General features: G+C 45.4%; 2 protein-coding genes across 8 annotated transcripts in view; one reads left to right on the top strand and one right to left on the bottom strand.

Moving 5' to 3' along the window:
• LOC101092510 (pantothenate kinase 2, mitochondrial) overlaps positions 1-14,055 on the top strand; it is a 28,529-nt gene extending 14,474 nt beyond the window's left edge. The window contains exons 3-7 of one of the 2 annotated variants that reach the window (XM_045053837.1): positions 4,361-4,614; positions 5,694-5,870; positions 7,931-8,054; positions 9,907-10,032; positions 13,488-14,055. In XM_045053837.1, the coding sequence (XP_044909772.1) occupies positions 4,361-4,614; positions 5,694-5,870; positions 7,931-8,054; positions 9,907-10,032; positions 13,488-13,538 (732 nt within the window). In that variant the 3' untranslated portion in view covers positions 13,539-14,055. The remainder of the gene's footprint in view (positions 1-4,360; positions 4,615-5,693; positions 5,871-7,930; positions 8,055-9,906; positions 10,033-13,487) is intronic. The other variant, XM_019826787.2, reaches the window with a different exon arrangement.
• The window catches only part of RNF24 (ring finger protein 24), a 79,232-nt gene continuing 61,796 nt past the window's right edge, over positions 10,377-27,812 (bottom strand). For 4 of the 6 annotated variants that reach the window (XM_006929880.5, XM_023251420.2, XM_045053838.1 and 1 more), the window contains 2 exons: positions 23,980-24,059; positions 19,947-23,010 (listed from right to left, as the gene is read on the bottom strand). In XM_006929880.5, the coding sequence (XP_006929942.1) occupies positions 22,872-23,010; positions 23,980-24,059 (219 nt within the window). In that variant the 3' untranslated portion in view covers positions 19,947-22,871. Of the gene's footprint in view, positions 10,666-16,021; positions 18,823-19,946; positions 23,011-23,979; positions 24,060-27,812 lie in introns of those variants that run through there. The other 2 variants (XR_006595328.1, XR_006595327.1) reach the window with 2 other exon arrangements.

The following is a 27,812-nucleotide window of genomic DNA, read 5'->3' on the forward strand; positions in this document are numbered from 1 at the left end:
GAGCGTCTCACTGTTGATTTAGGCTCAGATCACAATCCCAGCGTCGTGGGATCAAGTCCTGTGTCAGGCTCTGTGCTGAGTGTGGAGCCTGTTTGGGATTCTCGTTCTCTCTCTCTCTCCTCCTCCCCCTCTTGCCTTCTGCCCTTCTCCCCCGGTCACTCACACTCTCTTTTTCTTTTTTTTTTTAAATTTTTTTTTTCAACGTTTATTTATTTTTTGGGACAGAGAGAGACAGAGCATGAACGGGGGAGGGGCAGAGAGAGAGGGAGACACAGAATCGGAAACAGGCTCCAGGCTCTGAGCCATCAGCCCAGAGCCTGACGCGGGGCTCGAACTCATGGACCGCGAGATCGTGACCTGGCTGAAGTCGGACGCTTAACCGACTGCGCCACCCAGGCGCCCCTCACACTCTTTTTCTAAAATAAAAAATGTTAAAAATCTTGAACAGTGAGATTGGAAAAACAATTTTGGGGCACCTGGCTGGCTCAGTTGGTGTAATATGTGACTCTTGATTTCAGGGTCGTGAGTTCAAGCCCCACATTGGGCATGGAGCCTCCTTTAAAAAAAAAAAAAAAAATTAAAAAAAAATGTCATTTCATGTCATAAAATTTTTTCCAGGGGCGCCTGGGTGACTCAGTTGTTAAGCATCTGATTTGGGCTAAGGTCATGATCTTACGGTTCATGAGTTCAAGTCTCACATTGGGTGAGCTCGAGTCTTACTTCTGGTGAGTTTGTGCCCTGCATCGAGTGAACATGAGCCCTGCTTTGGGTGAGCCCTGTTTCTCTCTCTCTCTCTCCCCTTACTCACTTGTGCCCTCTCTCTCTCTCTCTCTCTCTCAAAAAAAAATTGTTTCCAATTTCGTCTACCACATAATTTCTCTTGTCCCCCTCAATTGTTTCCTGGCAAGGTTACTATTAAAAAAACAAGGCATGCTGTTCCAAAGCAGTGGCCTCTTGGTCTCAGGGCTAGTCTGAAATGGTTAATAGCAGAGCCTTCTCTCCCCAAATGCCTTCTGATGTGTACTGTTCTGCACTCTTGTTATATGTGTCTCTGAATCATGTCTGGATGCTGGGGGAGTGCCAGTGGGTGCCTGACTTTGTTTTCATTTAGTAACACTGTGTGCAAGGCCTTGAGGCTAGGTCCATTGAGGGTGGATGTGGTTGTGGGGTAGGTGGGAGAGTAGACAAGTGAATTGGCCAAAACTCTGACTTTCAGGGTCAGAATAGATTGAAAATGTCTTCAGTGACTATGGTTTTTTAAAAAAATTTTTTTTGTGTGTTTATTTACTTTTTGAGAGAGAGAAAGAGAGAGACAGGGGCGAGCAGGGGAGGGGCAGAGAGAGGGAGACACAAAATCCAAAGCAGGCTCTAGGTTCTGAGCTGTCAGCACAGAGCCTGATGAGGGGCTCGAACTCACGGACTATGACATCATGACCTGAGCTGAAGTCAGACGCTTAACTGACTGAGCCACCCAGGCATCCCCAGTGATTGTGTTTTTAATGCCACTAATGAGAATGTTATTCTAGAGATTCTGCCTTTGCCTTTGTTGTTTTACCTTTCTTTTTTTCTCCATGTGTCATTGTGTGGTTTGTGACATCCTCTTTCTTTGTCTTCTTTCTCCTGACTTTCTCCTGTTACTGACCATAATCCTAATATAGGATTGACATGAGTTTTTATCAAGTTTTAATATTCTTTGCCTGAATTTCTTTTGGTGGTTGGTTTTTAGTGGTTTCTCTTCCAGCAGTGAGGAAAGAGGAAGTTTAGTTGGAGTAGAGACGGTTCCCTTCCTTTGTGGAAGCCTCAGAGTGGACTCTGGATCATAACTGATGGGTAAAGGAGAAAACTTTTTGCTGGACCCTGTATAGATGCCCTTTGGAACATATTTGAAAACCATTCAGGCTGTTTCCAGGGGTTCAGCATTGTATGGTAATTCAAGGGGACGGTGCAAAGTGAATTTTAGACCTTAGAAATCGGTTCTTAGGCGTTTGGGTTTCTCATTTGAATGCACCAGTGCTGTCCTTGAAAATTATAGGAAAATGAAATGCCTATCAAATGCTCTTTGTGCATTAAGAGTAACTAGTATTTAATAAACCACAGTGGAATATTTTTTCAAAATACTGAGTTTATTTTGTTGCCTTTTTTTTTTTTTTTTTTTTTTTTTTTTTTTTTTAAATTTGAGAGAGAGAGAGTGCAAGCCAGGGAGAGGGCAGAGGGAGAGAATCTTAAGCAGGCTCCATGCTCAGTGTGGAGCCCGATACGGGCCTCTATCTCACAACCAATCTCATGACTGAAATCATGACCTGAGTTGAAATCAAGAGTGGGACGCTTAACTGACTGAGCCACCTAGGCGTCCCTACTTTTAATGTGCGTTGACTTTTAATGTGAATCAAATTTCTTAACATACTGGGTTTGCTTGTCGGTTTAACACATTATGTTATGAGTACCTTGCATTAATGAAATTAGCTATGCATTTATTCGTCTAACTATCACTTAGGGGCTGGGATTCATTAGGAATTAGCAGGACACTTCAGGATGACAGGAATTCTAGAAAGGAAAAGGAAAAAAAAAACTCTAGAAAGAAAAAGGAGACCAACTGTTTGGGCTCCACTAGGCTACCAGTGTAAAGTGATGAAATGAAATGAAAATACAGAAAAGGAGATACAGAAGAGGAAATTCAGATTCACATGCAGGAAGTTGGTTTTGAATTCATCTCAGTAGAGAGGGCATGAGCAGGTGCCATAGGGACAGTGATGAATACTTCAAGGGCTTGGGTTTGGTCAGAGGAGTAATTTAATATTCTTACTTAGGGATTAAGGATTAAGATGAAGTTACCTGTTAATTTCCCTCTTTGCTGTGGATCAGAATAAATTGAGTAGAAATGTAATCAAGTGAGAGTTGACTTAAACGGGGAGGACTTGCAGGGCTGGATGCACTTGTAAACAGAAGTAGGTGCTGTTAAGGGGGTTAGGAGGCAGTTTTTACCTTCGTCACATAGGTGGAGTGTACGTGCTTGTAAACATTCACGTGGGTTAGGAGTTCAGCAAGTAAAGTGGGGGGAATTTTTTTTAATGTTTATTTTTGAGAGAGAAAGAGAGAGATCAAGCAGGGGAGGGGCAGAGAGAGAGGGAGACACAGAATCAGAAGCAGGTTCCAGGCTCTGAGCTGTCAGCACAGAGCCTGACACAGAGCTTGAACTCATGAACCTGGAGATCATGGCCTGCATGAAAGTCAGATGCTTAATTGACTGAACCACGCAGGTGCCCCAAGTGGAGATGTTTCTTTATGCCATCTCTCCAGAGTCACCACTGTTAGAAGTTTATGTATCTTTTTAGTGTTCTCTGCATGACTGTATGACACACACAGGTGCATGTAAACTTGGCTTTACAAATAGGCACGTTAGTTAGGGTCACATATTATGAAGTGTTTCTCAACTTGCTTTTTTGACTGACAGCATGTCTTGGAGTTCTTCCCACCTCAGTTCTTAATGACTGAAGATCCTTTTCGTTCTTAATTGATCCTGTACATTGCTTTCTAATATGAATAATAATCATTCTGTTATTTAAGTGGATTACATTGGTAACACTTGTAAATTTTGATACTGCTAAAATCTTCTCATCCTCCAGGGACTATAGTTGGTTTATTTTTTATTTATTTAAAAATTAAAAAAAAAAAGTTTATTTTTGAGAGAGAGACAGAGAGAGGGAGAATCCAAAGCAGGCTCCAGGCTCTCAGCTGTCGGCCCAGAGCCTGATGAGGGGCTTGAACTCACGAACTGTGAGATCATGACCTGAGCTGAAGTCAGACACGTGTCCGACTGAGCCACCCAGGTGCCCTGTAATTGGTTTTAGATAGTGAAAAACCTTATTACCTTCTAATTATATACTTTGCAGCCCTTTGACGTCTGTTTATTAATAACAAAGTGAGGCCTAGTTTGATACTGTTCTATAGCTTCGAAGATGGTTGTTCAGAGGGCAGATGTCTGAGTCCTTGTGGCTCCTGCCATGTGTCACCAGGTGTTTGAGTCACTTGAATTTTTTGGAGTTGGCTTTCTAATAAGGTGGTGATCTCACCTGTGCTCCTGACTTACGGTCCCTGTGAGTAGACATCTTGTTTTCTGCTTGGGTTTTGGGCACATTTCTCTGGCTGCTGCAGTGGTTTGTAGGTGGAGTGTATTTGGGTCTGTCTAATCAGATCGTCCCTATGTTTTTTGTCTCCAGCTTTGTTCTGTAAATCATATGTACGAATAGTACACATCTGTGAGCACTTCTATGGTTTGTTTAATGTAGAGGGGTGCCTTATTAAGCAGAGTTTTTATTTTTGGCTTGTTAGAAAGTCTGAATATATTTTTATTTCATTACAGATAGGTGACCTTCAGCTTTGCAAACTTGATGAACTAGATTGTTTAATAAAAGGAATTTTATACATTGACTCAGTTGGATTCAATGGACGGTCACAGTGCTATTACTTTGAAAACCCTGCTGATGCTGAGAAATGTCAGAAGTTACCATTTGATTTGAAAAATCCATACCCTCTGCTTCTGGTGAACATTGGCTCTGGGGTTAGCATTTTAGCAGTATATTCCAAAGATAATTACAAGCGGGTCACGGGTACCAGGTAGGTCTTTTATATAAAGGTCATTGCTCTTGATATCATGATGAGCTAAAACTGAGTTTTCAGGTATTGCATATAAGTACACCTTTAAGAATGTGTTAAAATTATGTGAAAAGTAAAAAAAAAAAAAAAAATTATGTGAAAAGTGTTTTTTTTTCTGGAATTATGCAAACAAATATCGTTTCTCTTTGAAAATTCTGATTTCTTGACTTTAATCTGTATTGTTCAATATTTCATTATCATAGTTCAGTAAAATATTTAATTGGCAGATTCGTTGAAGCCCACAGTCCCTGCCCTCAGGTAGTATATGATGTGCATATACCATAAAGTTACCAAAGCTACTAGTTAGCATCTATAAGGAGAAGACAAGGCAAGATCCCAGCTTTGAAACTGGCCTGGATTTTATACATACATGTGAACATGCACACACTCACACACACACCCACGGGATGGTCTGAGATCTAGAAGGTGAGGTACTGAGCAACAGAAACATGATTGGAGGAGGGTAAGCCGAAAGGGGTGGAGAAGTGAGTGGCAGGCAAGAGTGAATATGCTGTGGTTTAAGGATTAGAGATCATTAGATGCAAAACAAGGAGCTGGGGTTTGGGATAAACAAGGTTTTTTAACAGGTGTGAATTACAGAATGAGAGGAGTAATTTGGGGGGAGAAAACCATTAATGGAGAAGTTCTTTGCGGGGTGGGGGACTGATGAGCCAGGATGACAGGGGGCTTAGAGAGACAAAGGGAGGAGGTGTTAGCGTGGCCTGGGTGTGTGGCGGGCAGATCTGCGCCCAAAGCTCCTGACACTCAGCAGATGCCCATACTGCACTGGGGGCGCAGGCAGGGAGGTGGGCCCAGTGTTTTGCCTCACTGTTTTTGGCTCACGTGAGTATGTACCTTCAAGGTATGTATCAGGCGCCCTGAGTTTATCTTTCTGCAGTCTTGTCTGCCAGTGGCATCTGCAGGATTGGGTTAGGGCAAGAGTGGGTTGATGTACGGATATAATTTCCCGTTCATAAATAATTACCTTCCCGTTCTTATTTTTAAAATGTTCTAATACTGTGTTGTTTGTTTTTAATCAGTCTTGGAGGAGGAACTTTTTTTGGTCTCTGCTGTCTTCTCACCGGCTGCAGCACTTTTGAAGAGGCTCTGGAAATGGCATCTCGTGGAGATAGCACCAAAGTGGATAAACTAGTTCGAGACATTTATGGAGGGGACTATGAGAGGTTTGGACTGCCAGGCTGGGCTGTGGCATCCAGGTAAGGGGGCGTGTGTGTTCTCAGAAAGACAGGAATAAGATATTAAATATTGGATGTATCTTTTTCCTTTTAAATGGTTTTATCCAGCTATAATTTACATACTGTAATATCACCTGTTTAAAGTGTAAATCTTAGTGGTTTCAAGTATATTTACAGAATTTTGCAGTCATCACCATAGTCTAATTTCAGTACCTTTTCATCATCCCAGAAAGAAACCTTCTATCCATTAGCTGTCACTTCCCATTTCCTCTACCTCAGTCCTTGGTAAACACTCATATATTTTCTGTCTGTAGATTTGCTTGTTCTGGACACTTCATATAAACGGTGTCCTATTATGAGATTTTTGTGACTGGCTTCTTTTCACTTAGCATGTTTTCAGGGTTCATCCATGTGGTAGCATGAATCAGTAGTTTGAATTTCCATGTGAATTAAAAAAAAATTTAATGTTTTTATTTAGAGAAAGAGAGAGCATGAGCAGGGGAGGGGCAGAGAGAGAGAGAGAGAGAGGGAGACACAGAATCCGAAGCAGGCTCTAGGCTCTGAGTTGTCAGCACAGAGCCGGATGTGGGGCTTGAACTTGTGAACTGCAAGATCATGATGTGAGCTGAAGTTGGATGCTCAACCAACTAAGCCACCCAGGAGCCCCTCCATGTGAATTTTACCATCACTTTGTCAGTGGCTGCAAAAAAAGGCATTTACGATTTTGATAGGGATCCTGTTGAATTTGTAGGTCATGTTGGAGGGTATTGCGATCTTAACATTATCAAGTCTTCTGATCCAAGATAAAATGTCTTTCCATTTATTTAGAATTTTGCTTTTTTTTTTTTTTTTTTTAATGTTTATTTTGTTTTGAGGGGAGGGGCAGAAAGAGGGGGAGAGAGAATCCCACTGTGAGTGCAGAGCCAGATGCAGGCTTGATCTCACAAACTGTGAGATCATGACCTGAGCTGAAATCAAGAGTTAGATGCCTAACTGACTGAGCCACCCAGGTGTCCCCTAGAGTTTTGCTTTCTTTCTCCAAAGTTATATTTGTAGTTTTCAGTGTACGGTTGTTACACTTCTTTTGTTAAATATATTTCGAAGCATTTTATTCTCTTTGATGCCATGGTAAATGGAATTCTTTAAAAATTTTATTTTCAGTTATTTAGAAACACTTGTTTTTTTGTATTGGGACACATTAAAAAAATTTTTTTAATGTTTATTTATTGTATTTTTGAGAGAGAGAGTGAGAGCATGAGTGGGGGAGGGGCAGAGAGAGAAGGAGACACAGGATCCGAAGCAGGCTCCAGGCTCTGAGCTGTCAGCATAGAGCCCAATGTGGGGCTTGAACTCACGAACCACACTTAACCGACTGAGCCACCCAGGCACCCACACGTGATTTTTTAAAATGATAGTAAAGGACCATATATATATATGTGCTTATGTGCTAATTTCAGGGAGTTTGTAAATGCTGCGCATTTTACGTTTGAATTTGCAGCTTTTGTGCACTGTTAATCACTTCCTTTTCTTATTGGGTTTGTGTTTTGATCGGTTATTAATGTAGCAGTGCTGCTCTACAAGTACTTTGAAGTACTTGGCCTTCTAGGGAAATCTGACACTCTTCCGTAGTTGACTCTGGGACGCCACTTTGCTTTACTCTGATAAAGCAGTTTCCGAGCTGCGAACGTGACCATTCAGCTGATTGGTATGGCTGCGCAGCTGGGACTGAATCGCCAATAGAGGTGTCTCCCTGGAGCTGTCCTCTGGCTGCGGAAGGCACAGTGGCGCCTTAGAGTGGATCTGATGAGGTCCTAACTGGACGTACAAAGATCTGTTATCAGTGCTAGATGTCACTGGGAGCTGTGGGGAAAGGCATTTACTTATTCAGAATGCTTGAGCGGTTTCTTCCAAGTTGCATTTCTCTTTGAACAGATGCTCTGTTATTTTGTAATAAATGGTTTGAAGATTTGAACAGTGTCGCCCTAAAAGTCACATTTATCTTAGTAGAGTAACATTCAAGTTCCGTTGGGCTGTGTTGCCTTTTGGTTCAGTGGCCGCATGTTTTTTTTCTTCCTTCACAGCTTTGGAAACATGATAAGCAAGGAGAAGCGAGAGGCTGTCAGTAAAGAGGACCTCGCCAGAGCAACGTTGATCACCATCACCAACAACATTGGCTCAATAGCAAGAATGTGTGCCCTTAATGAAGTAAGGGGACCTGGATTTCTTTAGATGCTCTGAGGAGAATACAGAACTTACTAAGTGGGTCTCAGCCCTGTGTACAACGTCTGTCTTGTCCGCACAGTACCTGAATATAGTTGTATGGGGTGGAGTTTCATTGGTCAAGTTAAAGCTCTTCAAGTGTAGACTGCTCTTAACTGATGTTTTTTCCTCAGTGAAGATAAATATTGCCACTATGTAAAAGTAAAATCACGTCTTTTGAGGGGAAAGTAGGAAGGTAGGAAGGCAGTGAGAAGTCCGGGTGATGGGGGCAGCGGGGGGGCGCGGGGGGGTGGTAGGCGGGGTGGACAGCAGCCCCATCGAGCCCGGAGTCCCCGGGAAGGCATCCGGAGGAGTCGCCGAGGCCGGGAGAAGAGAGCGGGCAGCCGAGGAGCGCCCGCCCCGTGCGCCGCCGCGAGCTGTCTTTGTGCTTTCAGCTTCTTTACAGTGCTGCCTTGTAGCATTCGGGTCAAGCAGCATTGTACAGGGCTATGAAAGAACCGAGAGCGGCCTTCCCCGGGGTCCCGATGCTGCGGCTCCGCCACTTGTCCCTGCTCACGCGGTTTTGCTTACATTTACTCTGCTCAGTGGATCGTGTAGGCATGCGGCTTAAAAAAGAAACTTCGAAAGGCACAAAAGGGGATTGTCTCGTTTTTAATTAAAAAGCTACTGTATCAGCATCAAGTAATTAAAAACATTCTTCATTTGAATATATTAGTTACTGTTTTCTTTATCGCTTGTTCCTTTTCCTGTGCTTTTATAAGATATATTAGTTGGTGTCGGTGTACGTGCCAATTGACATTTTTTACTCAAGTATTTAAAATTACACAGCTGTGTTCTTGGTTTGTTTCTGTGTCATAAGTCACTCCCGTAGAGCTGGGTGTGGGTTGCTCACCAGCGATCGTTCTGCAGTAAGGCATTTTTAAGCGTGAAGCTTTTCTTTTGAATTTTACTTTTTTTTAAAAAAAATGTTTATTTATTTTTGAGACAGAGAGACAGAGCATGAACGGGGGAGGGTCAGAGAGAGAGGGAGACATAGAATCTGAAGCAGACTCCAGGCTCCGAGCTGTCAGCACGGAGCCCGACGTGGGGCTCGAACTAATGGACCGTGAGATCATGACCTGAGCCGAAGTCCGACGCTCGACTGACTGTGCCACCCAGGTGCCCTGGTTGAATTTTACTCTTGATGAGGGACTTACTCAGGAGCGAGGTCTCTCATGTAGAGAATATGACTGTGCTTATGCGTTTTGGTAGGAATTGCCAAGATGCTTTGCACCAGGGCCGCATTAACTTAGATCTGTTTAGGCAGTGAACGAATGGGTTGGTGTTACCACAACTTTACTCACGCTGGGGTAGAATTCCAGTTAGTTGTTCTGCTGCTAGCTTTAGTAGGTTTAAAATATTACTCTCTTGGATTACTGGTGAGGTTGAATTTTTGCCCCTTATATTTCTTGTATAATTTGCTTATTTGTGTCGCTTTCCTTCGTTTGAATTGGGGGTCTTACTTTTTTTTCTTTCCTTTTTTTTTTTTTTTTTTTTTACTTTTCTGTATAAAACTTTTACCAGAAGTTATTGTTTGTCATACTTAATACAAATGTTTTTCCTAATTTGTATTCTCTTGTGACATTTTCTGGCATGGCTTGAGGTGGGTCCAGAGTTGTCTGGGTTCAAATTTAAGTAGCCTTGGACCAACTAGATTAAATGTAAATACTTTTTAAATTTTTTGCTCAGCAGTCAAGTTGCTGCTAAAAACTATGCACGTGGTGCTCTGTTTGGGGTAGCTTTTACGAGAGAACAGAAATTAAGATGAAAACTAATTACCTTTTTTTAATGTGCTCAGAACATTAACCAGGTGGTATTTGTTGGAAATTTCTTGAGAATTAATACGATCGCCATGCGACTTTTGGCATATGCTTTGGATTATTGGTCCAAGGGGCAGTTGAAAGCACTTTTTTCGGAACACGAGGTAAGCGGACTTATTTCTCGCGATGTGTTACGAGTGTAAAGGGCATGCAGTTCCCACCGCTTGGAACTCGAAGTAGATGTGAAATGGACTGCACTGCAGTTCTTACTTAATTTTTTGTAGACGTATGATACAGGGTTTAACTTTGTAATGTTCAAAAGCAATTTCTTACCTGATTTAATGCAAGGGAAATTTTTGGTTAACTGTGAATGTCAGCAATTTTTTTTAAGATTAAAAAAAATTTATTTCTTTATTTTGAGAGAGAGAGCACGAGCACACACAAGTTGGGGAGGGACAGAGACGGGGAGAGGGAATCCCAAACCGGCTCTATGCTGATAGCACAGAGGGGCTCAGTCTCATGAACTGTGGGATCATGACCTGAGCTGAAATCAAGAGTAGGACACTTAACCAACTGAGCTACCCAGGCACCCCTGAACGTTAGCAATTCTAAAGAAAAAAACCCTTGATAAACATTCACCTATATTTCTAGTGTTACTTTTTTCCAAACCATCCATTATGTTTTTCCCATTACATTTTGTAAATGCACTTACTCGGGGTTCTGCTTTTTTCATTTTGATGTTGGCTTTTGTGTTATTGATACAGTTCATGTGCCACTCATATAATAAGATGTGTGTTCTGAAAACAAACAGAGAAATACGTTCCAAGATTAGAACCACATAAGAACTTCATACCTAGACAGGCTAGAAATGACAGAATGGAAGAAAATCATTGAATTGCTCCACCTGAAATTCTGTATGGGAAAGTGCCTTTCTATTTTTCCAGTTTGGGGAAAAAAATAGGACCATAGCTATGGAGGGGAACCTCTCTTCTGTCCCCTTGCTTGTGGGGCATTTGAACTATTTATTTCCAGTGTTGCTGGATCTTAGTGCTATCACAAACATTTTTCAGAATTGTTTGTGGATATTTACTTAACAGTATTTATAGGAATCGGCAGAATAAGATTTGAAGTGCTACAGGGATTGCCTTTTCCTTTAAAGTTGCTCTGAGTTTTTCCTGTTTAAGTGCCCTTATTAAGTTCATTGTTAAAATTCAAGGTGTACAGATTCCCCTTATCAAAGCTTAAAGGTTAGTCATCTAATTATTTAACTTTATTTTATTAAAAAAAATTTAATTGAATAAATTTGACATGTAACATTGTGTAAGTTTAAGGTTTACAGCTGGTCACTTTGATACATTTATGTGCTGGGAGGTGGTCGCTGGTGCGGCCACCTGGTCTGATGTAATGGTGCTGCATTATTACTGGCTTTGCTTGTCCTGCTGTGCATGAGATCTGTCTGGCTTATTTACTGCCCGCCAATTTGTACGCTTAAACATTTTTTGCTTTTAATGTTATTAATAAATCGGTACCAAATTATCTTTCAGTTTCTTACATCTTTTATATACATCTTGCTTTTTGTGATTTTTGACCTGTTCTATTTTGCTTTATGTTAGAATAAAAAGAAACTCTCTTTAATGTTACACTGCAGTAGAACTTTCCTCCTGCTCCATTTCTACCTCTTGAAACTTTCCTAGGCGGAAGGTGGAGATTCATTTCTTAGGTTAACTTTTCTTTTTTTTTAGTCTTCACACCGTAACAGTTATAATTTGAACACTTTGTGGAGTCTTGGTTTTACGTTTTGTCATTCTTACTGCCTGCTGACTTCATGTTCCTCTCTGGTTGTGCTTGCTGGCCGCGCTGTCTCTTTTCCAGTTGCATCTAGGCTTCTGACTCCAGTGTTGATCGCCGCACTTGTGGAACTTTGATATGTTAGGCTCTGACATATGAAGGCTCTTCCCGTGTGAAGTCGGGAAGTGAAAGTTTTGTATAGATTCCTCTCTGCCCTCTGTCTGCCTTTGCTGTTCTCATCCTAGCATTTTGTAGCTTGTAACGACTTACACCTTCTGCTCGGTGGTGGGTCTTGGGTCTTCAGTGGGGCGCATTACATTGGTTAACTTCATCTCTTCTTTTGTTGCAAAATAAAAGATCCAGAAGGCCACGGGAAACAGAGTGCGTAGCCAGCTACTAAAACGAGTGCCCGCCGGTGAGCCCACCTGAGCCCACCCTCCGCCAGCTGGTGCACTTGTGGGCGTCCTCTCAGGATGCTCATCGTGTGGCTGGCTGTTTTTAAAACCAAGAAACAGAGTGAGAGGAGAGGCTTCAGCTTCTCTCTTGTGTGGCCACGTTTCTTGGAGAAGCTTTCCTTGGAAAACGGAGTGGACTTCAGTTATTTATATTTAGAGACCGTTAGCACGTTCTTTGCAATCCGTCAGCATGTCTTTCAGGATCTTCCCGCTTTCCTTTTTCAGTCGTTTTTGTCTTTCTTAAAGGACTTTGCTAACTGCCCGGCTAGCTCAGTCAGTAGAGCATGAGACTCTTAAAGGACTTTGCTGTGGCATCTTGTCCCTTGGAGACCTTGACGGATCCTGTATCCTGGTAGGACTGTTCTCTGAGGCCCGCAGGCACTGTCTTTTTACCAGTGTGGATTTTGTCTCATTTTTCTGTTACAGTCCTTTTCTTTTTCTTGTCTGTTTTTGGGTTTTCATGTCTTGGTTCTTGGTTGTATTTGACCTTGGCTACTTACTTCTGGAGATGGGCTTGCATTGTCCTCCTTCAGCTGCTGCTTCTCGCTCTCATGCCTCTGCTCTCTCTCCAGGCTCTTCTGTTGCTCTTTCACATGGTGCTTTTCTGTCTGTGTCCCCCCTCTTCATGTCCCATTAGGGCACGGTCGTCCACTCCTCTGCTGCCCGCCTCTGCCAGTGCTGCCCCAACCACTGCCTTGCTCCAAATGCAGACATCCAGTTACTTCCTGGGTGCGGCTGCTTGGCTGCCTGGGGCACTCCGCCCTTGCACGTGCTGTATGGAAGCCGTTCTTGCTCGCCACATCTCTTGCTCCTATACCCTCGTGGCTGTCACCAGATGTATGGGGGACACCTAAGCCTCCCTGCTGCCCTCTTCGCCTTCTTCAGGCAGGTCTTGAGTCCGTCCCGATCTCTTCTTGCTCTCCTTCCCATCCCCAGCCCAGTCCAGCCCTCCCCCTCCGTGACCTGCCCCTGCCGCCCCCACCCCCACCCCCCCCAGCTCTTCCTGCCCCATCAATCTTCAGGTCCCGCCTTCCCTTAGTTGTCTGGAAATGCTCCGGGCCTCTGCTGCTTCTCACGTCCTCCTTCTGCAGGAGGCAGCCCAGGTATGGGCTCTTTCCAGAGGGAACTGAGCTGCCATGGACCTCATAGCTCCTGCAGCCCTCACCGTGGGTTCTGGTCTCACATGCTGGCATGCCCGGGTGTTTTATACATCCAGCCCTCCTCCTCAGCCTGGGAGCTCCTTGGAGCTCAGCAAAATAGGTGCTCAGTATCGGGAATTAAGGGCACTGTTGGCTTTAACACTAGTAATCATATTTATGGTAATTTAAATAAGTCTAAGGAAAATTGCTCTCATTTGTGGTGTACTTTTTTTTCAGGGTTATTTTGGAGCCGTTGGAGCACTCCTTGAGCTGTTGAAGATCCCCTGATCACCTGGGGAGGGTTCCTGGAACATTGCACAATGGGACCTGTGAACTTTTGTTTTTTAAGAGACTTACTCAATTTTATGATGGTGTACTACCCAAATCAAAGCAAGGAAGGATGAGTGTATTTTTCTAAGTCATCAAGATAAATCCTTAAAAATTTTGTCGAAACTAGTAACCACTAAGGAAAGATACATATAAAAAAAAGTGGACATGTCCACGGCAGTGAGGATTTGCTGTAGTTAAGTTGCTCTTCAGTATAGCTTTGTTAAACCTGCCATGTGTTTTTGAAATTCCCCGTGTCACTTACTGGGAGCCACTTCAGGGGAGAGCTGTTCAGTGTTCAGCTGGCTGGTTTTGTGTCCTGTTGAACTTGCTAAATGTAAGGCAAGTACTATATGTTGTAATCTCATCACAATGTAGTCAGTATAGCCTTGGAGATCATTATCTGTGAATTAACTCTGGTGTTCATTTAGCCTCTGTGAACATATTGAAAAACATGTTTTATTTAAGGTTCTGCAAACTTAGAGTAATTCTGTACTTGTAATTTTGGCAATTGAGCAACTTTGGGGAAGGGCATTTCCAGGTTACTCTACACTGCAGATCCTGGGAAGGTGTGTCTGGAAAGATGGGACTTAGTCCACCCTGGGAAGAATGCCCTTGGGGGGGTGTGGGGGTGGGTGGGAGGTAGGGAGTTAAGCGGAGTTAAGCTAGTAGAAAAAGTGCACCTGGAAGACTAAAACCAGACTTCTCGAATCAACGTTTTCAGGGAATCGGGGAGAATCTGATTGTTTCCGGCTGGTAGAAGTGAGGAATTGAAGTCCATTGATTAACTCCTAGGGGCAGGGTAGGGAACTTTTGCCTTCCTCTCCCACTCAAGGTTTTTACTTGCCGGAAGCTGGCAAGGCTGGCTCTGAGCTTGGGGTAGGACTGAGCATGAGGGCTGCATGTGCGAGGCTCAAAAGGCAGCTCTCTTGGTAAATAGAGATTTAAGATGGAGTCTCGGTAGAGATTGACTTAGAGAGTTTTCTTTCTGCTGTGCAGAATAATTTAAAAAACCCTTCCCCTTGGAGATAGAATATTGTTTTGAGTCTTATCTTGTGTATTTTTGTGCCTGCATTGCTGTTGAAGGCCATGAAAGGTCTGTATAAAGCAGCCTTTGAACTAGAAGGTAACCTCAAGGCTCTGCAGCCTCCTTGCGCCTGGCAGGGACCTAGGTTGGAAGAGTGCAGGGCTGGGTCACCAAGGGAGGAGGGTCGGTCGGATCCCTTGGCACCCTTTTGTGTTGGCCGCGTGGGGGCAGCAGAGGCACGTGCCAGCTCTGGGACCAAGGGCAGTTGCTTGCGGGGCAGGGAGTGGCCATTTCTCAAGGGCGCCTCTCAATGCAGCTGGGCACCAGCGGGTTGTGGGTACTGTCAGCCTGGTGCAGGCCAGCAGAACTGGAGGAAAGCTGTGGGAATGGGACTTGTGGCTCCCGGGAGCCAGTCAGCCTCTCTTCTGCTGCTGCTGGCCCTTGCGGGCCTCAGCCCGAGTCCCCTCTAATCTCGTCTGCGCTTGGTGGCCCCACCTTCCCTACAGCCATCAAAGACCATGTCCCTACCCACCTGCTGATACGCAGTTGTGCTCCTGGGAGCCCCTGTGCCCCAGACCCTCCTCCCCACTTGCTCTTCTCCAGAGGAGGCGGGGGAGGGAGGGAGCCTGCTTCCCTGGTGGAGACCCAGGTGCCTGTGCTGGGGTCCCCTGCTCTCCCCACACGTACTGTGCTCATGAGGCTGTGACCAGTGCTTTCATGGCTGGCCTCATACAACCTCTGTTCTCCCTGCAGTTTAATGGGAACAAACCTGCCTGAGGTCACACAGCTAGACCTGGGCAGAGCCCCCTCCTGCATAGCGTTCACCTTCCGTGTTCTGCATCCTTGCCATTTCCTGCTCTTGAAAGGCTGCCTCTGTGACTTCTCTGTACTTTGTGCCCAGCCCAAAGTGTCACTGCCTGGGAGGGTGCCTGATCAGTCACCAGTGGGTTGTTACTAAGTCTAACGGACATTTCACGTCCTCTTCTTCCGTTCTAACACAGCAGACCCCTCTTGCTTTTCCTTCTGCCTCCCAGGCCACCTCTGCCCGTGCCAGCCACTTCTCCTCTGAGGACAGATCTTGCCAGCCCCCTGGGCGCAATTCTGGACTTCCCTAAGCAGTCATCAGCCCTGGACATTGATTTCCGAGGTAGCGGCCCCTCACAGCCCTTGCCTTTGTAGCCCCCCGGCAAGGACTGCCTTCCCCTCTTAGCACTGTGCGTCCCCAAGGCCATCTCTGCACGGGAGTTGCTCACATTCTCTTCCGAGCCTGATCCCAGTTTACTGCCACTTTGCTATACCTCTGGCTTGTGAGATGCATGTAAACTCCCACCCCCTGGCACCACTGCCAGCCCCTGGTGTAAGCTACTGTCGTCTCAGCAGTGTCCCTTCCAGTCTGCCCTCCGTGAGCTGGCGAGGCCCCCCCCCCCCGCCCTCCACTGGAGGCAGTATGTGTACGTGTGGGGTGGCCGTGGTTAGGACCCAGGTGGGAAAGGAAGGTGGCCTAAGCCAAGATTGGAGCAGTAGACGAAGGCTTAGAGGGCTGGGATGTGGTGACTGGATAGTGGGGAGGGAGTCCCAGTGAGGCACCCAGGCTTGTTGGGAAGGCTTGGTTTTGGATTGCCAGGTCTTGATACCGAAAAGGCAGCTGAATATTTGGGTTGGAGATTACAGACCTGCAAATGATGTCTATCTAGGTGGGAATTTAGTGAATATGAAGGTAGAGGGAGAATAACTAGATGGGCAGAGAAGGAAAAGGCTGCAGAGCATGGTCTGAGAAGGGGCTGAGGGAGAGGAGCTCTTCAGGCACCTGCATTCAGAGGAGGTTTAAGAAGTGGTCCAGATTTGTTGCAGGGTCACAGATGGCCTTGAGGGGGCCAGTTTCCCCCAAGCTGCGGAGCCAAAGCTGACCTGCAGGGCTTCTCGTGAGTGGCGGTGAGGAGAAACAGCAGTCACCACAGGGGGACTTTGGAGTCTAGGTGTGTTTTTTCCCTCCTGACAGAATAGTTGGTATTTCCAAGCCTGAGATGCAGCTAGAGAGGTGGGGGGCGGGGTGGGCTAGTTCCACCACCTCAACCCCCCTGGGCGCTAGCTCCTGCATTTGAGAGACAGCTGGTGTGTCCCGTGGCATCTGCGGGGCTGAGGCCAGGGGGGCAGGTGGGGTCTTGGCCACCTCCTGCCTCGCTGTGGCCTGGTGCTCTGCTCCTCACCTCTGACCTGCTCCCCACCCCATGGGGGTGCAGGCTCGAAGCTCCTTCATCACAATCACATGTTGCTGGTGACCAGCTTATTTTGATCAGAGCCACTTACCTTGACTTTCCATTGCTACACAGGCTCAAGAGGGGTGTAGGTGATCTCAGGCCCCCTCTGAGTTGAAGGGTACATGCTCGACACAAAGTATTTTCAAAACCTGCTTTTTATTTACATTTAAGTCAATTACATGCATGTTTTGTTTTTAAAACAGGAGTAATTAGCCAAAAATGCATTAAAATTTTAAAATAGCAATTAAATATACAAAAATATAGCTTACAAAAAACTGCGGATGTTTAAAAATATTCTGCTGCAGAATTCTTAGTGTACAAACACGTCTATGAAACCTGAGGCTCAGAGTTTCATAAACCTTTTTTTTTTTTTTTTTTTTTTGAGGGAGTTATACAAGATCTAGTGAGTAAACCCCAGTGGGCTAAACTACAGGACTAAACTACCCCCCTCCTTCCTGGCAATGATGTCAAGAAACCCAGAGACGACAGTTATGAGGAACACTCTTGGAAGACCAGGCTCTCTCCAGGAGGAGCTTCCCTAACACCGGCCCCACCTACCCACCTGCTGTAGCACGGCCTGGGAGGGACAGTGTGCAGCTGGCCCTAGATGCAGGCACAGGGAGCTGAGAGGAGCTTCACCAAGTACAGACCGGTCCCTTGACCTTGGCGGGGACCACATTCTAGGTCCATGTCCCTGGAGCAGGGAGGGTGTTCTCCCTGACCTGAGAGCCACAGAAGTGAGCACTGGATTGGTAAGCAAGGGTGCAATGCTCGGTCTGAAAGTGGAACCAAACTATTAGCATTTTGCAAAGTTGGGCTCTAAAGCTGAACCGGACAAAGACAAACTTATTGAACAAGCCCCTCTATTTTTCTTGTGATATTCCCACTCTAGTGGAAGCACAGTCCGTGGCATGGGGGAATCTTTCATTAATATTATCTACTAAAGAACCACTTCCGGTTAACAACTGCAGATTTCACCAGAATTTAGACATTGTGAATTTAGACACATTCATCTCTTTTACTTAAGAAACTCGTAATAGCTGATTTGAAAGACATTCTAACCCAGGGCCAGATACTCAGGTGACAGAAGGGTGGCATTTCACATACAATTCCTTTCAAGTTTCAGGTTAGGGGCCTAAATTGCACTTTTAATCCAAGGAAAGCGCTGGGCTGCTGCTCTGGGAGGCAGGAAGCCAGGGAGGGGGGTGAGAACCAATGTAGGAGTCCATGCCCCTCCCCCTAGGGCTGCCTGGAAGAAGCAGCTTTGTAAGACGTTTTTTTCTTAAAAGATTTCTGTTGTCAAATGGAAAAAATTCTGTGGCAAGCATTTTCTTTTTAATGTGTGCATAAAGAGTGGGGAGGGAAAGGGAGCAGAGCCAGGACCTTGAAGACGGACACTGAAGTGTATCTTATGGTTAGTCTTGAGGAGACTGGCCACCTACCTGCTTAGCGTCATCTGAGACATCTGTCCCCCCAAACAGAAGGATGCCTCAGGCTTCAGTTGCTGCTGCTTATCAGACTCCTGCCTCAGAAACACAAGAACTCGCCTAAGAAATGACAGTTGTAGCCAGACGTCACCCCATCGGATGGGGTTGGATGGGGACCAGGGGGGTGTAAAGGCTGTTGGACCTGGACGAGAGGCCTGCATTGCTGTTCTCAGCAACACAGCAGAGCCTGCTGTTGGGTGTCCTGTCACAGACCAGACTGTCCTTGTGCAGTCTGGAAACTGGTGGTGCTCTCATATTATCTGAGTGTGTGGTAAGGGTCAGGGAGGGATTGCTATTTCTGCTTTGTATGGAAAACTAGAATTTTAGTATGCTGCAATCAATAAAAAATGCCTTATTCAAAGGGAATGTGATTGCAAAGACATCCTCCAATTATGGGCTCACCTTGTACAGATATTCAGACTTCTGAGATGGCTCTTCCCCCATGAATAGGAATGCTCCTTGGATATACTGGTCTGGTATCACATGAGTAAAAGAGAAGAGTTATATATACAGGTGTGTAATCCCTGTTTATGCACAAATGGTCACTGGAAGGATCTACATGGAACATAGTGGAACACAGCGGGTGTTCAAGGGGCAATAAGTTGGGCTCGCTAGGTCAGGGATGCAAGGAGGACTCGTGATTTGTGAATTATATGAAGGGATTACCTATTCAAAAATTTATGGAATAGCTGCCAAGGAGCACCATGGGCAAAGACAGATGGAGGTGACTGGCAAGATCAGGAGAGGAAAAGGAAGGGACCAGGTAAACGCAAGCCCTACCCCAAGGGAGCTCCTGTATCTCAGGAGGCTCTTGCTGAGGTTTTGTTGCTACCTGAGCTACAGAGGAGCCCTATGTGACTGGCATGATCCTGCCTATAATTAGGAACTTCCACAACCCCAGGCCTACTGCCCACCAGGCTTTGGACATGTATGGTCCTCATGAGAGCCAGCAAAAATGTCACTACAATTCTTAGAGGGCAGAGAAGGAAATCGGCTTCGGGAGGCTAACTTGCATAAAGACACATGGCTGGTGAATGGCAAGGGATGATTAAACTCACTCAGCACTTTTTCTGTCCAGATCCTCCCTGTGTTCATTTCGTAATTCTCAGAAAGACTTTCAGAAAAACTACTACAGTTCAGAATAGCTTAGCAGAGCAAGACCAGGCCACAGAGGTGGCAGGCTTTGGAGTGGGGCTGTGGAAAGGTACAAATTGGTCCTCTAATGGGTCCAAGGGACTTGGCACTGGGGCAAAGGATCTTAATTTTGTCAAGATGTGTTAAGAACAGGCTATCTGGCAATGATGGAATGTTCCCTGTATTCCTCAGCTTAGACTTCCCCGTGGGCCATCTACTCGCATCTGGCCATTTCTGTCTAGTCCAGCTCCCTGCCTTGGCGGGCACGGGCTACGAGGACCTCACCTGCCAGGGACAGGCCCAACCACATCACACTGTGGCAGAGAGAAGCGGCAGGTGACAATGTCTTATGCCTACTTAATCAGGAATCAAGTCAGGCTGGTTTTGTTCCCTGTTTCTAAAGCCACCTGAATTCAGCTGTACTCCTAGCAACAACTAGATAATGATGCAGCCACCCGTGGAGTTCAGTTGGGACTGAGTTACATTCTTTTAACCCACAGCATACAAGTAACATCCGATCTTTGAGCTGCTTAGACACAGCAAGACAAAGTAAAAAACAAAACAAACAAAAAAACCAAAACCTGCTATGTCACCCCCCCCAGTGGCCCAAGAGCAGACCAAAGTCCCCACATGTCTACAGATTAACAAAAGATCACCAACAACTTCCTAACAAAAGATAGATGTGGCCAGGATGGCCTCAGTGTAAGGTATGAGCCTGTGCCAAGAGTATTAGGGAATCCTTAACTCATTCTTTAAAAAGTTCAGATGAAGATTTAACCTTGTCCACAGACAACTGTGTTTTAATCAGAATTGAAGATGTAAATTAAGCCCTGGCTATTGGCAATAATGACAGTGCAGCACAGAGTCCTGGAGGAGGACCCAGGCGTGAGGAGCAGGTGCATTCAGGTTGTCTTGCTAAGAGTGGCAGGAACTACTACTCTGGGTGACACTGGCTGAGCTGCAGTGGGACACCGAGCCAAGAAAGGAGATGGCGAGCAGAGTGAATATTCACCACTCCATATCCAGCCCCACCCTGGTGAAAGGGTGGCATTTAAAAAGCCCTCCGCATTCACAGGTGTGGAGGTCACGTTAGCGGCACCTCGTGGGGGTTGGTGCCCAATGGAGAGTGCACGGCATTCTGGCGCTTTCCTCTAATGGCTGGAACTATGCACCAACCATATCAACTTGCCCTTCCTGTGACAGGGAAATGAACTAATCTACCCACACATACAGGGACAGAAAAAAGCTGCAACTGATGAGTTATAATCTTGCCAAAGCTGTGAGCTGAAATCATTTGCAGTTTTTAGAGCATGCGAATTCCTCCCTTCAGGGGAAAAATTCTCTTTCCTGTTGGAACCTCGTAACAAGGTGAGATCTGTCCCAAGCCATCCCATGGGGAATGGTGGGTGTTGGCCACAACTGAGGCTAGTCTAGAAGCAGACCTACTTTTGACACTGGTCACTGGAAACATTTCACTGTAAACTGGGTGCTTTGCAGTATTCAACTCCATTGTGCTACCAACACAACGCAGAAATGGTGAAAGTAGGAGCGCATGAAAATCTCTTTTCAAGGATGCCCAACAGGCTAAGGCTTTCATATAAAAATACCCCACACTTCCTTGCCCTGTTGAAGCAGCCAGTTGGCGTGACATGAATAGGTCACAAGGAGGAAACAGCCAATTCTGACCAACTGGATTTGTAATTTTCCAAACTGGATTTTGTCCAGCACTTTCCTAGGCTAATGGGAATTCTCCTCATCTGACCCCAGCCATCTGAGCCAAGGACAGGTTCTGTCTCCCATTCTAAGATGGTAGAGACGAATCCAGAAAAAAAATCCCTGGAGACATGCCATGAACAGAGCAGTAAAGCTTCCTCCATTCTCTCTCCATACCATGCAGACCACATTTCCAATGAGAAACTGTCCTCACTCACACCTGGGGAATGCAGCAGAGGCAAAGCTCTTGACGAAGAGTCCACCCTATAACAGAAGGAGGTGGAAAGCAGTGCCGTGGAAAAGAACTTTCTATCTGACCCAAAGCCACTTCAGATGGCAAATTTATACAGTATTCATGAATCCGAATGGACTCTTCAGTCATTTCTAGAAAAGTTGGGCAGAAAGAGCCAAAGAGCAGCACGCATTTCTCTCCTATAAAGACACTTTAAATTACTTATCGCAAGTCTGAATACTGAGGCACACACCAATGGGTGAACAGCCCTACGGGAGCTTCCTGAAACTATTTACAATTTCAAGTGGATCCCTCGCTTCAGAATTACAGAAAGATCTCATTTGGGATGCTTCAAATTGTTAAAAAGCCAATGACAGGCATTTTCTCTTAAGTAGAAACACAGGGCAGGAGAGGGAAGGAAACGGAAGGAGTGGAGAGAGGCAAGGGAGTCAGCATCCTCTCGTCTCAGCAGGGCCGGGAAGACTGGCCATTCTCAGGAAGAAGCTCCCCTTGGGAGCCATCTGAGAGGCTCGCAGCAGCTCCTTACTGAGGCAGTGGGCTAAGACCAGCAGCTGCACTGGAACCCCACTGTATGGGGGTGGGCAGCACCCTGAGGCTCCCTGGGTCACACACGGACAGCACATCCCCTGCTGGGGCTCCAGATGGGCGGCCTGGCTGGGCTTCACTGGGGAGCTTGGGGGGGCGGGCAAGAATAAGAGGAAATGACTTCTGACCAGCCTTTCCAAGCGCATCTAATGTGTTTAGATGATTTGATAAGCAAGTGTCATGAACTTGAGGGAGAAGGAGTGGCGAGGGGGCACTGCTGCTCTGTGGTAAGCAAAGCCCCTGGGTTCCAAGATGACCTTATCAAAGGAACATAATGTGAAAAGCCTTGTTGACACTGCCTCACCAATCACTGGCAACCAGTCGGGCTTCAACTGAGGTAACCGCTGGTTTTACTTGGCTCAGGGACTGCCAGGAGGGTCTGCTGCTGCAAAAGCATGCACGGTCTGCATAGAAGCTCATCTGTCCACAGGGTGGGGGGGGGGTGCGGGGGGGGGCTTTAAACACCTGCCCTCAGTTCCCTTCTCTAGCAATCCTATCTTCCCTTCTGCTTGATAAAGATTCACCTTGACATGGAGAAAAGTATCTGGGAGACAGAGTAATGGCGTCAGCAAGAGACCCTCATGAAATTTCTTGAATGTAACCGGAAGGCTTATCCATCATCCACTCCTCTTCTCTTGGCATGGGGTAGTGTCAGCGTGCTTTGGTTGTCACAAGACCCAGCAGTCTGGCTTCCCAGCGTAGCTGGCCCGAGTTCTTCATGAGGCAAAGGAAGTGGCAGCTGGTGCCCCAGGTAGAGCAGCCAACGCAGAGACCGCTTGTGTTCCTCCTGGCTCCATATGGATGTCGGATCCCACAGCAGTTTGGTCCTTGGGGGAGCTATACAATGTTCTCTGCCCCGGGCAGGGGCCCCTGCGGGGGTCCACGGTCCTGCTTACTGTGCAGCTGGGCCAGCTGCAGAACTGGCATGTTGCACAGTGGACATACTTTACGAACCTCGAGCCACTTAATAAGGCACCTGCAGGATGAGACAACACAGGAGGAAGACGTCAGTCCCAGGCTTATGGCGCCCCCTGCCAGATGCCTCATGGGTTAAACACATCTGCCCCTCTAGCCAGGGGCTGGTGTGAACACTCAGATCCCAAGCAGCTCCACCAGCAGGTGGAGAATGCCTTTTACCCTCTGGAGAAATCAAAGCCTCTAATCTTCTACAAGGTGATACGAATCAGCCACAGCATGCTATACCCTCGAATCATCCATGACTTAAAGGATGAAGTACACTGAGGAGGGTGGTGGGAAGTAGGAGAAATAAAAGTTTTTAATAGAAATGAAAACAAAAAATTGTGAGAGAAGAGGGAATATTAGTATGTTGGCATAGGAGATGGCTTCACACTCCCACTTACATTCATACTTTATTTTGATTTAAAATAACTGGTTTTAAGTTTTTAGGAATAGAAGCTCTCGTTGGAAAATTCCATTTAAAGCAGCTGTTCATAGCCTCAGCTCTAAGGAGGTGTGGGCTTGTTTGGCCCTCTGCCCAAAGTCCTGCCTGGCAGTCATGTTCCGCCACCCCGGTCCCTCCTGATGTCATGTATGTACACACACACACGTGCATGCACGCACCTCACTCCGTAGGGTGCGTTGAGCTTGCTGCATTGTAGACTAATGATGAAGCTGTCCGGCTTGTCTGGCACTGCTCTAAACCCACAAGTAAGTGGCTCAATGTGCCTCAAATTCAGGTCCCTTTAAATAATTCCACACCAGGGGCACCTGCGTGGCTCAGTCAGTTAAGCGTCCAACTTTGGCTCATGATCTCGCCACTGGGTGAGTTCGAGCCCCCTGTCGGGCTCTGTGCTGACAGCTCAGAGCCTGGAGCCTGCTTCGGATTCTGTGTCTCCCTCTCTCTCCCTCTGCCCCTCCCCCCTTGCTCGCTTGCTCTCTCTCAAAAACCAAACATTAAAAAAAATAATTCCATACCAATACTCACTTTCTGTGAAAGGCATGCTTACATGGACAAATGCCCAACTCATCTCGAGGCTTGAAGTCTTCTAGACACACTGCACAGAGCTGAAAGACAATTGCACACATGAAGCAGAGTGCTAAATACTCTCCCAGCCCCAAAGTAAAGTGCAGGCCCCCCGAAGCCAGCCATTTGAAGGGACTTACAAGGTCCCACAACTCCTTAAGTGAAAGAAGCAGGCTTGAATGGGCGAGGTCTTCTGAAGAGTCTCCTGCTCTTCCTGTCACACATCTTCAAGATGGAGGGCAGACAGGAGAAGACAGAAAGCAAGAAGCAGCTTCCTTTACTTCAGTAGTCAGAAGAGTCTGACTTGCCTTATTCTCAGTAGACAGGCTAAACATAAAGCGGTTGTCCTGGGTGGGTGAGGGGCTGGCTTCGCCAGGGAATGCTCTGCCCGCTCAGCAGCACGGCCCCTGAGGGGAGTGCTCATGCCCTGGGCCAGGCCCTGGAGCCCTCCTTTGGTTTTCACAATGTAGACACTATAAACTACATGGCACAGCCTGTGGTGACGTGCTTCTCACAGTCCCTGGGGTCCCTCACTTATGGGCTGCCTTGTCAACGTCTTTGTCATATATAAAGTTATTCAAGAGTCTCTAATAGTTAAACTTACGAAAATACACAGACGGGGCCAGGCTCACTCTCTGACAGGTGGCTAGGCTCCAATGCCTGGAAAGAGGCCTTCACTTCCAACCACTACTCCTTGGGCACACAGCAGCGTTCAGAGACATCAAGTATTGCATATACCCACTTCACAGGCAAGAAAACAGAGGCTTGGAGCCACCCTGGTGAGTGGCCGGACCTGGCTGAGGACCCAGGTCTGTGGCACTGATGTGCTGCTGTCTCCTGCCCAAAGGTTGAACTCCTCCCTGCTTGTTTCCCTGTCCATCTCCAGGGATCCTGATTCAACCGTCACCATTTCTTGTCCATCCAGCTGACATGGCCTCCCTGTTGCCTGTTTCTTAACCTATAATGTGTAGCCCAGTGTCTTCTTACGTTATGTGATAGGCCACGTGGCTCTTGGTGCCCTGTGGCCAGTGCTGTGAATCTCAGTTTTCCAACACCCTTTTCTGGGGAGCTCTCAGGAGCCTTGTACACAGCAGATAGGATCTTCACAGGAGGAGAATGGTAACTGTCTTATCAAGATTCAGCCTTACCATGGAGACAGCAGGAGAGCAGGGGAGGAGGAAGGACAGACAGCTGGCCTTGGCTCAGACACCCACTAGCTGTGGAACCTCTGTGTCATCATGTGGCCTCTCAAGCTCTGTTCCTTCATCTGTAGGGTGGGGACACTACCTGCCCCACTGTCATCAGTTCAGACTGGGGACAGGGCTGAGGAGGCAGTAAGGCAGTCTACCAATACCAGTTGTTTTTATTTATGTTTAAATTTCATGACGGGAACACTATTTTTAAGCCCATTTTTGACGTCTGCAGGAAGGCTGAGAACGAGCTGTGTGGGTAAAGGTGAGAAACTAGCAGTTCCAGCCTTGGGGGTGATTTTTTGGGCTTCTGCTTAAAAGGAGAAATGATGTTCCCATCTGGTAGGCATTCTGGGAAGGCCCAGCTTTCCTCCCAGCACAGGGAGGGAAACAGGGTCAGGACTGCTGGCTCTGCCCTGTGGAGATTCAGCACTGATCCTACCAAAGGGCAAGAAGTTGGACAAGCCACTCAATTTTAATTTGCTTATTTTTCTAGGATCCAAAATTAGATGTGTAGCCTTTTTAAAATGGAGTTACAATTAATGGTTATAATGTGCTATTATGTTGTTAAACAAATTCTAAAACCATAGTCACCTGTAAGGAAAAAAAGGTTAAATTCTGACATGTTAAGTGCCAAAGGTGACCAAAAGCAAGAGCAGTCATGAAGAGAAAAGCCTCCGATCTGACTTTTCAGAAGTTCCATGAAGGGCCAAACTAATTTTACAACTTTACAGGTCCTATTTTGCACTCTACAGTATTTCAACAACAAACTGCTTCTCCATTGTAACTTCCCATACCTTTTTAAAAATGGAGGTATATTTCACATAATATTCATCCCTTTAAAGTATACAATTCAGCATTTTTTAGTATACTCACAGAGTTGTGCAACCATCACCACTATCTAATTCCAGAACATTTCATTCCATGCTCCCAAAGCCCACACCCATAAACAGTCACTCCCCATTCCCCCTTCTCGCAGTCCCTGGCAATCACTTACAACTTTCTGTCTTGATGGATTTGTCTATTCCGGTCATTTCCAGAATGGAATGGAATCATGAAATGGTATCATACAATAAGTGGTCTTTTTTGTCTGCCTTCTTTCATTTAGCAAAATGCCTTCAAGGTTTATTCATGTTGTATCATGAATCAATATTTACTTTTATGGCTAAATAGTAGTATGGATATACTATATTTGTTTATCCATTCATTAGTTGATGGTTACTTGGATTGTTTCTACCTTTTAGCTATTATGAATAATGTTGCTCTACTCTAAACAAGTAACACGAGTTTTCAATTCTCTGGGTATATATCTAGGAGTAATTGCTAGGTCATATGGTAATTCCGTATTTAACTTTTTGAGGAATTACTAAATTGTTTGTTTCCCAGGATGGCTACATCATTTCACATTCCCACCAGCAGTGTATGAGGGTTCCAATTTCTCCATATCATCAGGTAATTTTTATTGTCTTTTTGATTATAACCATCCTAGATGGTATGAAGCGGTAATCTCATTGTGGTTTTGATTTGCACTTTCCTAATGACTAATGATGTGCTTATCGGCCTGTTGTATATCTTCTTTGGAGAAATGTCTGTTCAAAATTCTTTGTCCACGTTTTTAGTTGGGTTATTTTTCTTTTTACGGGTTGTAAGAGTTCTTTATATATTCTAGATACAATTCCTTATCAGATAGCAAACTGATTTTGACAAAGGTGCAAAAAAGCATTTCAATGGCAGGACAACCTTTTCAACATATGGTGTCGGAGCAATTGGACATCCATAGCTGGCTATCACCAAAAGCATGATATCACCCCTAAAGCATAAGCAATTGAAGGAAAAAAATAAATAAAATGGACTTTATCAAATTAAAAAACTTTTGTTCTACAAAAGACCTTGTTAGGATAAAAAGGCTGATATAAAATATTTGCAGTTCTTTTTATTTTGTAGGCTTTTTATTGAATTGTAACAGTTATTTCTATGTTGTGGATACTACCTACTCTTATCAGATAGAAGATCTCCAAGTATTTTCTCCCTGTGGGTTATCTTTTTACTTTCTTGATAATAAGGGTTTTTAAATTTTGATGAAGTTCAATTTATCTTTTTCTTTCGGTTGCTTGTGCTTTAGGTGTCATATCTAAGAAACCATTGTTTAACCCAAAGCCACGGAAGTTTATATCCATGTTTATTTCTAAGAGTTTTGTAATTTTAGTTGTTACATCTGGGTCTTTGGTCCATTTTTAATTTTTATATATGGTGTGAAGCAGAGCCCTAACTTCATTGTTTTATACAATTTGGTTATCCCAGCACCATTTGTTGTATCAACTGTTCTTTTCTTATTGAATTGTCTTGATGCACTTGTTGAAAATCAATTGACCATAATTGTATACATTTGTCTTTTTTTCTTAAAATAACTTTTTTGGGGGTGCCTGGGTGGCTCAGTCAGTTAAGCGTCCGACTTCGGCTCAGGTCATGATCTCATGGTTCATGAGTTCGAGCCTCGTGTCAGGCTCTCTGCTGACAGCTCGGAGCCTGGAGCCTGCTTTGGATTCTGTGTCTCCCTCTCTCTCTGCCCCTCCCCTGCTCTTTCTCTGTCTCTCTCAAATAAAT

This window comes from Felis catus, chromosome A3 (assembly GCF_018350175.1).
Source record: "Felis catus isolate Fca126 chromosome A3, F.catus_Fca126_mat1.0, whole genome shotgun sequence".
NCBI lineage: Eukaryota > Metazoa > Chordata > Mammalia > Carnivora > Felidae > Felis > Felis catus.